Source organism: Sinocyclocheilus rhinocerous, unplaced genomic scaffold (genome assembly GCF_001515625.1).
Source record: "Sinocyclocheilus rhinocerous isolate Xijiao unplaced genomic scaffold, SAMN03320098_v1.1 scaffold347, whole genome shotgun sequence".
Classification (NCBI taxonomy): Eukaryota; Metazoa; Chordata; class Actinopteri; order Cypriniformes; family Cyprinidae; genus Sinocyclocheilus; species Sinocyclocheilus rhinocerous.
Genome location: NW_015632719.1, coordinates 119,929 through 133,565, shown reverse-complemented (window position 1 = coordinate 133,565; position 13,637 = coordinate 119,929). Strand labels below are relative to the sequence as shown.

Sequence of the window (13,637 nt, the reverse complement as noted above, 5' to 3'; positions counted from 1 at the left end):
TCTATACTGCACTTCAGTAATGCGACTAAAATAGGAATACTCCACATGTCTTAATTCGATTAGCCTTTACTTCGATTATGACTTTAGCCGGATTAAGGTAATCAAAAATCTCTGTTTACATGGTAGATTCTTAATCAGAGTATTGTCTTAATCGTATTAAAATCGTAGTATTGTTGTCCATGAAAACGTACTGACTGTTGAATATAATGGCAGGCACACAATCAAACAATAAGGACTTTAAGCAACAGCTGCGAATGGAACGGAAGTAAGCTGTTACACTGCCGTAGCCGAGAACGTAAAAATCTGCACTTCAGTAATGCGACTAAAATAGGAATACTCCACATGTCTTAATTCGATTAGCCTTTACTTCGATTATGACTTTAGCCGGATTAAGGTAATCAAAAATCTCTGTTTACATGGTAGATTCTTAATCAGAGTATTGTCTTAATCGTATTAAAATCAGAGTATTGTTGTCCATGTAAACGTACTGACTGTTGAATATAATGGCAGGCACACAATCAAACAATTACGGACTTTATGCAACAGCTTCGAATGGAACGGAAGTAAGCTGTTACACTGCCGTAGCCGAGAACGTAAAAATCACTAAGCAACCGTAAACAAGACGGCACAACACGGCATTCAGTCGTTTGCTGAAGTATTATAAAGCATTATGAGGAGGATGTTTAGGCAATACTTACATTGTTCACTTCACATGATCTCTAGTCTCAGTGCTACCTGAGGTGTTGTTACTAACAGCAGACATATCTTTGTACAAACTGAAAAATCGTTAAAAGTAGCTTAATTTAAAAAAATATCAACAGATTAAATAAAAGACTAATTGTAGAACCACACACTGATGCAATTACAGTGTTATATACCATATAACGTAACATTTACTTACCTAATCTATCACATTGTAATGACTACGGTAAACCAGCTGTTCTCCCGTAGTAGACGGTTACAGTAGAACATCAAGAAGCAGCTGTTAAAGTCGTGCATGCACAATACAACGTCAACTTGGCTGTTACTTAAAGTCCCTAGTATCTTAAAGATGACAACAGAAAAAAACACCACTGGAACCCCACAAGTTGTTATAGGGAGAAGTTGTGGGCAGCTAAGACATTCGAAGCAGGCACAAAAAGACCCACAGTGCCATCACCTAATAATCTAACATAATAGTCATTTGCACTGCAAACAGCAAGTACATACTCACTGTAAAACAAACAAGGACCAAAAATGGGTCATTTCAGCTGCTTGGACCCGCAATCTTGTTCTTTTGGTCACTATCAAAAGCACATGACCATAGATGAGAGTTGGAGCATAGGCTGATTTCTAAATTGAAAGCATTGCCCACATGCTCAACTTACTCTTCATCACTACAGCCCAGTATAATGACCGCATTACTCCTGCCACTGCCCTGATCCACCCAGCAGTCTCATGCGGAGGCAACTCATTTCCTACCTAAAGAGGACAATACGACTCTTTCTGACTGAGAACCATGGCCCCAGGTATGGAAGCACAGACCCTTATCCCACCATCCAAGTGTGCACTCAAGGTCACAATTAATAAATGCCCAGCTCCCCACCTGGAAACTCTCTGCTCTGCCTTGGGATCCCATCCATAAATATCACAAACAGAATAGGTGACATTTACTTTGGGTTCAGAAGTTCCTCAAAATGTTCCTTGCACCTTCAGACTCAGACTGATATCTCATTAACAATAGCCTGGATCAGACAATGCCTCCCCTGCCCAAGCCGTCTGATGGTTTGCCACAACCTCTTTGAGGCTGACCAAAAGTACTTCGCAATGGTTTCTCTGAGCTTTTTTGCCTCTGCAACTACTGTGGCCAGTCATCCGAATCAACCCACAAGGTTAACCATTCCTGAAAGACCCCTATCTTCAGGTTGACAGCCTTCATCACCACCTGCGTCTACCAATGTGTCCACTCAGACTCCATGTCTTCAGCCTCCTTGGGAAAAAAGGAATAGCACTTCTGAAGGTGGGAATTAAACATCTTCTGGACAAGAGCCTTCACCAAACATTCCCAGTTCACCCTGAGAGTCTGTTTAGGTTTGCTGTTTTTGTCTGGCAGCTACCTTTAAACTTTGCAAACTCTGTCTGGCAATATTTATTTGGCCAATAAATTGAAGTTATACCAGACAGGCTCAGGAATGAACATGATATAAATTAACATTTATTCTAAATTGACTTGAAATGCTTTCAAGGTAATTCATCAGTTTCCCCAGTCTTGGGCTTCATTACTAGTAATTACTAGGTGGTAAGAATTCTCAGAATACAGCTTGTTTCACAATTTTTGTATTGTGTACATCTGAAAGCCCTGATAAAGTGATGGTGTTGCCTTCGGCCAGTGTTTCTCAATCCTGGAACTGGAGGGATCCCTTATGCTGATTATTTGACACATTGATTCTACGGATTAGCTCATTGGTAGAGTGATCCATGACCTGAATTTGGTGTGTCAAGTAAGGGAAACATCTAAAACAGTCTCAACCCTGGTCCTGGAATAGCTCCAACTCTGCACATTTTTTATGTCTATTTGTACAGTGCCTGAAAGGACATACATTTCATTGTATGATTCCAACTTCAGTAACTAAATGACTTCTTGAGGTGTATGCGTATTAGGCTGTACACTATAAGAGACATGAATGAAACAATTAATTTGATAATCACAATTATTTATGACTTGTCAGTCAAAATGCCCTATTTCTATTTTGTAGTGACTACTCTGGACATTGCAGTTTGAAAGGCATAGGTCAGTGCCACTTATTTTGTTACCTTAATAACAGCAGCATAGTGTATTCTTGTTTAATACAAAATTCTGTTTCTTAAACATTAAAACTATGTAATATATTTGGAGTCCTTTGGATCTAACTGGATTTCTGCATGAATTGGTCATCAAATTTGATCTGAACTTTAAGTCACAACAACTTGTTTCTTGTTTAGTGTTTTCCATATCATAGACACATCAACATAGTTTTTAAGTCCTTAGACTGTTGTGACTTAGTTGAAGATTAAATTAAATCAAATCAAATCAAATGTTATAACCAAACTGCATGTAATGAATATTTCCCACTGATAGTATTTGGATGAATGAAAGCAACTGCTTTTAAATTCCAGTTAAGATTACTTCAGGTATCTAGATGAATTGTGAGAAATTGCCACCTAGGATCACGACAATCACAGATTGCAAAGTTAGTTCCCAAATTATCTTAATCTGTATATTTCAAGTTTAATAATGGTGAGCACAAAAAGAGTAAGAGAAAGTTGAACTTTTGCTCAAACACTCAACTGAGACAACTTTTATCCAACATGACTTATGAATGGGTAATACCACAGCAAAAGCCATTCATCCTACGGAGATGTAGGAGTAACATGAAAAGTGCACTCCACGTCAACACATGTAACACATCCTCAACTTCTCCACTTACTGAGTCAGATCAAATCCCTCCAGAATTAAAAGTCTGCTGCAGTGTTGTCTGTATCTCGTAGGGGTTGAACGACTTCTGATTTTTTGAAGTCGACTTTTATGTGATGAAGTCGAGTCGAAGTCGACTAGTCGCTGATGACGTCATTAATGAACAAATAAGTCTGGGGCTGTGATAAACACCTTGTGCACAGCTATGGCATATGACACAGCGCTGCCCACATGGCTGTTGCTCCTATAACAGCTCTTTTATCAGTTATTTTGTCCTTGGGTCGTTATATTTCTCACAGATTTCTGCTTATTCTAAATCAGATACAGATAAAGTAGCACAGTAAAGATTACATTCATATGAATGCATTAGTGAGACAGCGATTGCGTGTGAATTAATTCTACCTGGCAGCGTCTCTCTACTAGTACTGAAGCTGTGGGATTTAGTTAAGAAATATATGCTTGAACTTTTCAGTTTCTAAGCAATTTTACTGAGAAATCACAGAAAAGTGTTGACAATCCATTTCCGCGCTGAATTATTCTGTGCGCGTGATGTACGAGGTACTGTCTGTAGCCTATGTGTGTGCTTACAGTGCAGCAGCGCATTCGATTAGAACGGCGATTAATTACCTGTACAATAAGCTGTTTAAAATGTGCATTCTCCCGTTCAATTTCGAGCATCCAGTAATATAATCACATGTCTTGTGGAGCGCTTTCAGAGTATGCATTTATTTGTCATTTTAACTGTTTGGAAACGGAGAGTAAATGTGGAAGTCCTTCAAATAATTCTTATCCTGTTGCGCCCTCTATAGGACCAGCGACTAGTCGACATCAAGCTTAAAGCGTCATGGCAGAGCATTGAAGTCGACTAGTCGATTAGTTGGTGCAACCCCTAGTATGTTGTGGGTTTGACGACAGACAGTGATGAGAGGTGGCAGGGCAATCTCTCCCTGAATGCTACACTCCACAGTATCTCCGCAGGGATAATGAGTACTTTCTACCTCTGTCACAAGAAACTCCAAGGTGCATGATGAGGCAGTGTGTGATTAAGGTACACTGCTAAAAAATTGGTCACTGGTTGGCAAAATGTATTTAGTTAATAGAAAATAATAAAAATAAAAAAACAGTTGCAAACAAATCGTCTGACATTAGTTTCAGTCTATCAAAAGATGAAGTGCAATTCTGGATCACTGATGAACTGGGGTTCACTCCACAGATGTTAAAATGTAAAATGTTGTATAGAACTGACCTGTAGCCCTTGGGGCAAACGCAGGAGTATCTATTAACCTCGTCCACACACTGTGCCCCATTCTGACACCTGTGCTCCTTACAGTCGTCATAGTTCACACTGCAGTCGTCACCCACATAACCAGGTGCGCATATACACCTAAATCAAACACATGCAACCATTATAGAGCTCTTTGAAAACAATTGAGCATTTGGTTAATAAAAAGGCTGTTACTCGGCTACTAGGTCAAAGGAGATGTGGTTACTTTGGGCCAGTGACTGTGATGAAGCAGGTGGACTGGTGCTTGCAGGGACTGCGAGTAGAAGCACACATGTCCTCCATATCCTCACACATCTCCCCTACACACACGCACAAACAGTGCAAGCCGTAAGTCTGGTGTAATAACTATGTGCTTACAAGAGTTTGAGAAAAGAAAAATTGGCAGCACTTTATTTTACAGTCCTGTTCCACATGTACATATTACTATTATAGTGATTATAGTGAATAACTAGATACTAACCCTGAACCTACCCCTAAACCTAACTTTAACCCATATAGTCACCTTATATTACCCAGTACTTTCTTAGGTAAGTACATTGTAATTACACACATACTGTAAAATAAAGTGCAACCGAAAATTCTTTGTGGTAACACTTTATTTCGATAGTCCACTTTAGAAATTCTACTAACTATAAGTAACTTTGCAACTACATGTCAACTTATTCTAACCCTAACCATAACAGTTAACGTGCACTGTAGTTGCAAATTAACTTGTAGTTAGCAGAATTTCTAAAGTGGACTATCGAAATAAAGTGCCGTTTTGATTTTAAAAAACAAGTAACATTAATGTATGTGTTCAGGAAGTAGTAACACGTGTACCTGTGTAAAAAGGGGCACATAAACACGTGTAATTGTTGATCCCATCTATGCAGGTTGCTCCGTTCTGACAGTCGTTGTCTTTACACTCGTCTATGTCAGTGTCACATGTGGGACCTTCAAAGCCTGCAGCACATGAACAGCTGAGAAAACACAAATGCGTCATTTGAAATGGGGATCAAGCTTTCTAAGCATTGAGAATGAATTTCATGAAGACTTCCGGGCCAAATTTCACCCCAAAAGCAAAACATAGAATATAAGAAATAACTGTGTTTTTGCAGCTTATTTTAGAAGAATACGTTTTTCCCCCCCTCTGATATTGCTTTCAGAACAATCGACAAAGACACAATGGTTTTTAAAATGAAAATAGATTGAATTTGGCACAACAAATAAGCATTTAATGCATGCTTTCGACCACTTCACACATTAATAAATGATAAGGAAAAGATGTTGAGACTCACCTAAAGTCTTCATCCTCTTCTCCGGACATGTGGCATGCTCCTCCGTTCTTACAGGGCTCACTGACACAAGCGTTGAGCGCTGTCTCACAGTTCTTGCCCTGTGTGTGAAAGGAAATGTGTAAACGTTTCATGTCCGTCTATCAGGATTCACATTGCTCGTGTTTTGCGTGCTCACCTTAAAACCCTCTGAACAGCGACACCTGTAGCCGTCCGTCTGATCGGCCTCGCAGCTGCCGTGGTTCAGACAGGGCTTAGACATGCACGGGTTACACTTCGCTAGTATAGCAGTGTCCACTTCACCTGCACACACAGAAACACGACCCTTACTGCACATGAGCCTGACAGACGCCGAATAAAATCCCTCAAAAATCATCCATAGTACAGCGGGAATCTGAGTGTGTCTTTCTCAGAGCAAAGACTTGTAGAACAGATTTGACGAGGTATGAAGGACAAATCTTAGGTAACACAAGATTATTTAACCACCATGTCAGTCATTGCATGGTTATTAATACCTGATGAGACGCAGGGCAGACAATTATGTATTTGTGGTCTACAAAACCAATGCATTTCATGGACTTTTCTTTAACCTTAGTCGTCATTCCACTCTGCATCTTACCTTGACATTCGAACCTCTTGGCAGGGGTGGTGAGCAGTAATTTCCCCTCCATGCCGTGCGGTCCAACACAGCGTGCGATGCCAGGCTCCTTGTAGCCAGTTTTCACCCAGTCAGAGAGCCAGCGCAGGCGGCAGTCACAGTGCAAAGGGTTTGCACCAATCGCTCTGAGAGCAATCACACACGATCCAGCGTTAAACAAATGCAGATTTTTTTAGACAGCCAAAATGAGATGCACTGAACAAGCCCTGTCTGTATACAATGGACAGTACACAGCATAAATGAGTACATAGATATACTTCTATTTCTTAATGATCACTATTACTACTCATGGAAAGAAGAAAAAATGTAAATTCATTAAACACATATTTAATAAAAACTGAAAAATGTCACTGCTATCTGTACAACAAGTAAATTAGCCAATTTGGCTTAAATGCAGGGTTGCAAAAATGAGTACAACGTTGAATACATTTTAAGAAATTGTAATATTTTAGTACATAGTATGTGCTCCATTACTTTAAAACTGCTCTTCTTGGCACTGAGTGTACAACTGGCCCAACTGAGTTTGACTCCTGCTGGACGACCTCCTTAAATGCACTGGCCTTTAAAGGGTTAGTTCACCCAAAAATGAAAATTACCCCATGATTTACTCACCCTCAAGCCATCCTAGGTGTATATGACATTCTTCTTTCAGACGAATACAATTGGAGTTGTTTTAAATAATGTCCAGGCTAATCCATGCTTTATAATGGGAGTGGATGGTAGCCCAAATTTTAAAGTCCAAAAAATTGCACCCATCCATTATAAAAGAAGTCCACACGGCTCCGGGGGGTTAATAAAGGCCTTCTGAAGCGACTCGATGCGTTTGTGTAAGAAAAATATCCTTATTTACAACTTTATAAACCTTAATCTCTAGCTTCCGCTAACTGTCGTACGTGCGTTCACGAGAGAGGGCTTAATTTTCAATAAGAAGGGCTTTTTGAAAAATGTAAATTCATTCTCTCTTCATTCTTTCACTTTACGCCAGGAATATAGCCATTTCCCTAGTAGCCGGGTAAATTTTGCTACTTGCAGCACTCATATTTAATCAATTAAACCATAGCCTTTTGAAGTGTAAGCTATATCTCAAGTTGCATGTATATTTGTTTTTCCTGAGTCTCCTCCTCCCGTCCCATTTCTACCAGAGATTTTTTAACATGGGGAGTCTATGGGATTGACTCCCTTTTGCAGCCAGCCTCTAGAGGCCAGTTGATGAATTACAGTTTAAGTCACTTCCTTGTTGGCTTCATGAGAGAGAAGGAGGTTGCCGCTTGGTTTCATACAAGATCTGGCAACTGGACAACCTTGGAACTTGTTGACGTGATTCTTTATATAATGAGGTTTGGGCGAATGTAGCAAACATATAAAATACACCCAGTGGGATTTTTTCTTAGAAAGATTAAAAATACGGGATAAATATTTGGTCCCACTTTATATTAAGTGGCCTTAACTACCATGTACTAAAATATAAGTACAATGTAAAAACATGTATGTTCACAATAAGTGCATTGTACCAAATGATTAATTTAAATGCAAGTACATAGTAGTTAAGGCCACTTAATATAAAGTGGGACCAAATATTTAAACGGGATGATAGTGGGATAGAATGGTAAAATACGGGAGAATCCCGGGAAAAACGGGAGGGTTGACAGGTATGGCTACCATCCACTCCCATTATAAAGCATGGATTAGCTTGGACATTATTTAATATAACTCCGATTGTATTCATCTGAAAGAAGAATGTCATATACACCTAGGATGGCTTGAGGGTGAGTAAATCATAGGGTAATTTAAATTTTTGGGTGAACTAACCCTTTAATGGAGAGTGTTGCTCAATCTGTCTCTATGAAATCCTCCAGAGGTGCTCGAGAGAGTTAAAGTGGGGTGAAAGGCCCAGCAACGCAGGGAATGAGGAGAGGGCAGCATCTGAATTCTGAAAATGTGTGATTTCAGGACACTATTGATAAAGCACACCTTCAGCACTCATACATCCGTGCATTTCACAGCTGCAGGTTGTGTATTACTGTGTGAGATGAAACAGTCACTTTTCTCATATAGAAGCTTTTGCCCGCTCGGAGACACTTGCTTGGCATTTTCCTGCTCTTTTCTTAGCAAAAATCACTCATCACGAAATGAAAGCTTAAAGTGAAGGCCTGATTATTTCAGGAACATTGTAACAAGTCCGTTGTTTTTAAATGTAGTTGTTTTCTATGTTTACACTTACACAATGATTTGGTAATGCTCCATTGACATCTTTTGTGCAATGAAATAAGTCTCCTGACAGTTCTCTCCCAAGTGGTTGCATTGTTTTCTGAGAATGATTTAATGAGCTATGTAACACTTTCAACTGTCAAGAAATTACTCCTATTTAAATGTTTTGGTTCAAAATACTCACAGTCATCAAAAATGGCCTTTAACTTGCACCATTTTTTTTGTACTCATTTTTGCAATGCAACATTTGATCACGTTGATAGGAAAATCTTATTTTCTTAGTATTTATTGATCAGCCAGTCTTGATACAACATTATATCTTCAAGGAACCCTAATGTCTTCTATGAAAAGGGAAATGGAGAAGTTTCGGAGAGACTGTCCTCATTTACGCTGTGTCCTGTTTTACATCCTCATTGCTGCTAGATGGCGCTGTAGACGTCCTAAGCTGTTGCAACGGCCAAACAAAGCGTGTTTGAATTCTATTCAACTCCCCTAAAATAAAGACAACTAGCACAAGAGGCTGCGCATTACAGTGATTCTACCAGAAATAAAGGGATCGAGAGATCGTTTACTCACCCTCATGTCGTTCCAAACCCACAAGACGTTTGTGAAGTTTGGATTTGTAAAATAAAATGTCCATGGTAAAATCCCAGCAACCCACACTCACATTTGGCTTAATGCTTTTATAAAATGTGCCAATTAGCAATATGATAAAATGCAGCAATATTCAATATATAATCACATTTAGTACTATTAATCATTATTCTGCCGCATAAAATCGCTCATGGCATATTAGACTAATTGCAGGCTGTTAACAATCTCTCTTATCAATCAGAAATCACCTATTGCCAGAACAGAATTCATGTTATGCACCTCACACGTGTGTGTATATCGACTACTCTCCATCAGCTTCAGTGACTTCATCTGATACGATTTTGGTGCGGTTTTATAACAGGCAGCGTTTGGCCACACAGACATGTTAGCTTCATATTTCGACGTGCATTTGTTTGGGCTCTTTACTCACAGATGTGACAGCGATGCAGCGTCGTTGAAGATCCCGTCAGGCAGCTCTGAGATATCATTACCATGCAGAGACCTTAGAACAACACAAGAGACACAACCATCTGAGGCGTTAGTGACATGAAGTTTCTCTGGACACACTGATGATATATGATGCATGTTGTTCATATCTACTCAAATGTAGCAGAGCGTGTGGGGTTTGATCTTGATAAAGGGGTCAGTAGGGGTTTGCACTCAAAAAAATATTTAGGCCTAAATTTAGAGTTTAATGTGTTTTGAGTTGCATATATAATTTATATCCATTTGGACACAGTTTTAACATAAACTAATAAACTTCATGTGATGCATATTTGTTTGTCAAACATTAATGAAACAGGTCAGATTTATGGATTTTAAAACCATGGCATTGTTTATTATTAACTATTTGCATCTATTTGGTTTTATTTAAATAATAAATAAATCAATGCATTTATTCGAATTGCGTATAATCATCATAAATCTGTAAATTGTAAAAACAACACTGCAAAAAATGATTTTCTTACTTAGTATTTTTGTCTTGTTTTCCAGTACAAACATCTAAACAATCTTAAATCAAGATACATTTACTTTAGAAGCAAAGTGGCTTAAGATAGTAAGTCTTGTTTTCTGAAAACGTTATTTAAATTGTTAAGTTTTTGCTTGGGCCAACGGGGCAAGAAAAACAATCTTGTATTCCCTTTGAGTTAAGATATTTTTCTCGTTTCAAAATGTCAATCTTTTTTTTTCTTCTTCAGAAAACAAGACTTGTAATTTTGCTTCTCAAGTAAATGTATCCTGATTTGAGAGTGTTTAGATATTTGTTCTAGAAAACGAGACAAAAATACTGAGGAAGAAAATACAATTTTTGCAGTGAATTACATTTAGTGAAAAAGTTTGAACATGGTTAAAATATGAAACAAGAAATTTACAATTATTATAATTATCTTATTAAAATGATTAAAATATATGAGATTGAAACAGATTTATTGATGACACATATATAAACCTGGTTATTACTTGTTTAAAACACATTCAGTTTCTTACAGAAGTACTCTTCAGTACTATTACAGAACTCTGACCTGTTTATCATGCATCACATTAAGTTTATTAGTTAATGTTAAATCTGTAATCCAAATGGATCAAAATATGTAATTCAAATACATTAATCTTAAAATTAGGCGTATGACACTATTGTCCTCTTTAGTGCTGCTTTATAGCTGAATTTAATTTGTTTCATTATTGATGAACTTTGCTGAATCGACATCGTTATTGAATTAAACTGAATTAACACTGAACTAAACTGAGCTGAATAATGACACCATTATGTAGTGTAAAGCATTGCATAAAGCTCTATACAAATAAACATGACTTGACTTGATACACATGCATGAGCGCAGCTGTGTTTTCTGCAGGTCTTGCTGGACACCTGCACTCAGCCGGAGCTCAGGTTTATCTGTTTCCATGCTGCCGGTTCTGAGGAATTCATGGATGCTGGTGTTGGGTTACTCAACGCAAAAATGACAGGCAGGATAACCATAGAGAGACTGTTCCCTGCTTCATGATTAGCTGACAACACAGCTGTAGAGCAACAGGAGTCTTAACACAAGTATCTGTCATCTTAAGAGAAGCAGCAACAAAATCACAGCCAGTCATAATGTATCCGAATAATGTACCGCAATCTCTGCTTATTGTCTCATCACATGTTGTTTGTTGCGGTCATTACTAGTTAAGTAAAAAATGTAGATTAGCATGAAAAAGATGTGATTTTTTTGTACTTGTTTCTTGCCTGGTTAGGACAGTTAAAGGCCTTTCCACTGTCAGACCTGAAGTCAGTGATTTCCAGTGCAGAGGCAGCTGTGTATGTGGATGATCATTTCCAGATCCGAATTGAGCTTTGGATGCATTGAAATATTTGAACTTTTTTTAACATTTTGAACCCATATGCGACTGCTGACTGGATGTGATGTATCTAATCAAAACTAAGAGCGTGAGGTGAGAATTACCAGTGTTCTTTTCTCTGAAATGTTATTCTTTAAACTTGATTTTATCATTTTAACAGAATTATTTACATTGATTAGCCCTAGAAAACATTCTATGCTTTTCCTTCAAAGTAATTGGTGGCCATTTGTTTTTGTTTGAATACATTCATTCATCATTCATAATTGATTCATACACTATGGTGAATAAGCTGAAGGTAACAGCTGCTTTATGACCTGTTTGAAAGCTTCATGCGACCGCCACTAAGGGGTGAAAAGCCACAATCCTACTGGAATGTTGGAGACAATGGAAAGGCAGCTTTAGTGCTTGATGTTAGTTAGTAAAGAGCTACGTACAGCAAGCGGAGAGACCGAAGACCTCCAAAGGCCAGAGTCGGGATACAGCGAAGAGCGTTATAGCTCAGGATCCTGCAGGACAAAATCAGACAAATCCTGCAGTGAGATTTCAGTGTCTCAGCTGAGTTTCAGCATGCCATTAATGTTGTTGAGGACGTACAGGGTCGTCAGCTGACTCATGTTGGCAAACGAAGAGTTGGTCAACGAGCTGATTTTGTTGTTACTCAGGTCTCTGAAACCAAAGATCACAACATGCCCATCAAACCAAGATGACAACCTGTCCAAGAATGCATGTCTGTGAAACGCTAAGAGCGAGGCATACACTAGCTGCAGGCTTTTGAAGTTGGACAGCTCCTTCGGCACCACACTGAACTGGTTTCCATCCAGGTACCTGCAGACACAAACTCACTGTTAAAGCCATTCAGAGGACAGATTTGCATATTTATCTGCTTCTGACAGTCTTATGGCTTTAGAAGTCTTGTATGGACCACTTTCTTTCTTTGTGTCTGTATATGTGTGTGTGTGTGTGTGTGTGTGGCGCTGTAGCTCAGAGACAAAGTGTGTGAAAGTCTGCTGGGCGTTCGGCAGGACTGACGCGGCTTCTCAGCACCTGGCCGTGGTGTTTTGGTAGGAGGAGACAGCTTTAATGACTGGCTGAGAGCGCAGCACACCTGGCCAGAATCAGTGAGAGCTCTGGCTAAATGAGAGGTTTTCACACTCAGAGGAACGACAGGCATCTGCTGACGGACTGTGTGTGTCACTCCCACTGAAAACCACACTCATTACACTCCTGCTTCACACACACACTCACACACACACACACACACACACACACACACTACAGCTCTGACCAATACTGACATTATATACAGCTCTTACTGATAACAAGAAAGGTTTCACATTTATGGTTTTATCTTTGTGTGTGTGTGTGTTTTGAATCAGATGAAGTCCAAAACCAGATCAAGATAAGTCTAAGCACAGATTTATCATTTGTATTTCAGAGATTCATGAACTGCTATATGGTATCCTGAAACACTGCGTGCAAACCATGCGTGATGTGATATGAGATCTGTTAACCTTAAAAAGAATCTTTAAAGAATGATTAAAGAGTTAAAGAGTTATGAAAGAATCTTAAATTAAAGAGTTTTTGTAACCAGCAACAACACAAACTTTAAATTTAAGATACATGTATTTGAATGGCATAACCAAATTCTATATGCAATTCAAATACATCTTAAATTTAGGCATAAATATTTTTTGAGTAACATTTTCTCAGTTGCTGGGTTTCTATCTCTGTGAATTGCTCTGGGTATCTCCGCCCACTGTGAAACCTCATTGGTCCTCATCTTGTTTCACATTAACATGACATGCTCTGATTGGCTGTGATTTTATACCTTTTTTGAGGGAA

General features: G+C 38.7%; 1 protein-coding gene across 1 annotated transcript in view; it reads right to left on the bottom strand.

Annotated features, from left to right (window-relative positions):
- Window positions 1-13,637, bottom strand: part of slit1a (slit homolog 1a (Drosophila)) — an 81,183-nt gene that overhangs the window by 4,859 nt on the left and 62,687 nt on the right. Inside the window, exons 22-31 of the mRNA XM_016555852.1 lie at window positions 12,552-12,620; window positions 12,390-12,461; window positions 12,230-12,301; window positions 9,883-9,954; window positions 6,612-6,775; window positions 6,171-6,295; window positions 5,996-6,093; window positions 5,538-5,677; window positions 4,924-5,017; window positions 4,680-4,817 (exon numbers count right to left, since the gene is read on the bottom strand). Of these exons, the coding sequence (XP_016411338.1) occupies window positions 4,680-4,817; window positions 4,924-5,017; window positions 5,538-5,677; window positions 5,996-6,093; window positions 6,171-6,295; window positions 6,612-6,775; window positions 9,883-9,954; window positions 12,230-12,301; window positions 12,390-12,461; window positions 12,552-12,620 (1,044 nt within the window). The remainder of the gene's footprint in view (window positions 1-4,679; window positions 4,818-4,923; window positions 5,018-5,537; window positions 5,678-5,995; window positions 6,094-6,170; window positions 6,296-6,611; window positions 6,776-9,882; window positions 9,955-12,229; window positions 12,302-12,389; window positions 12,462-12,551; window positions 12,621-13,637) is intronic.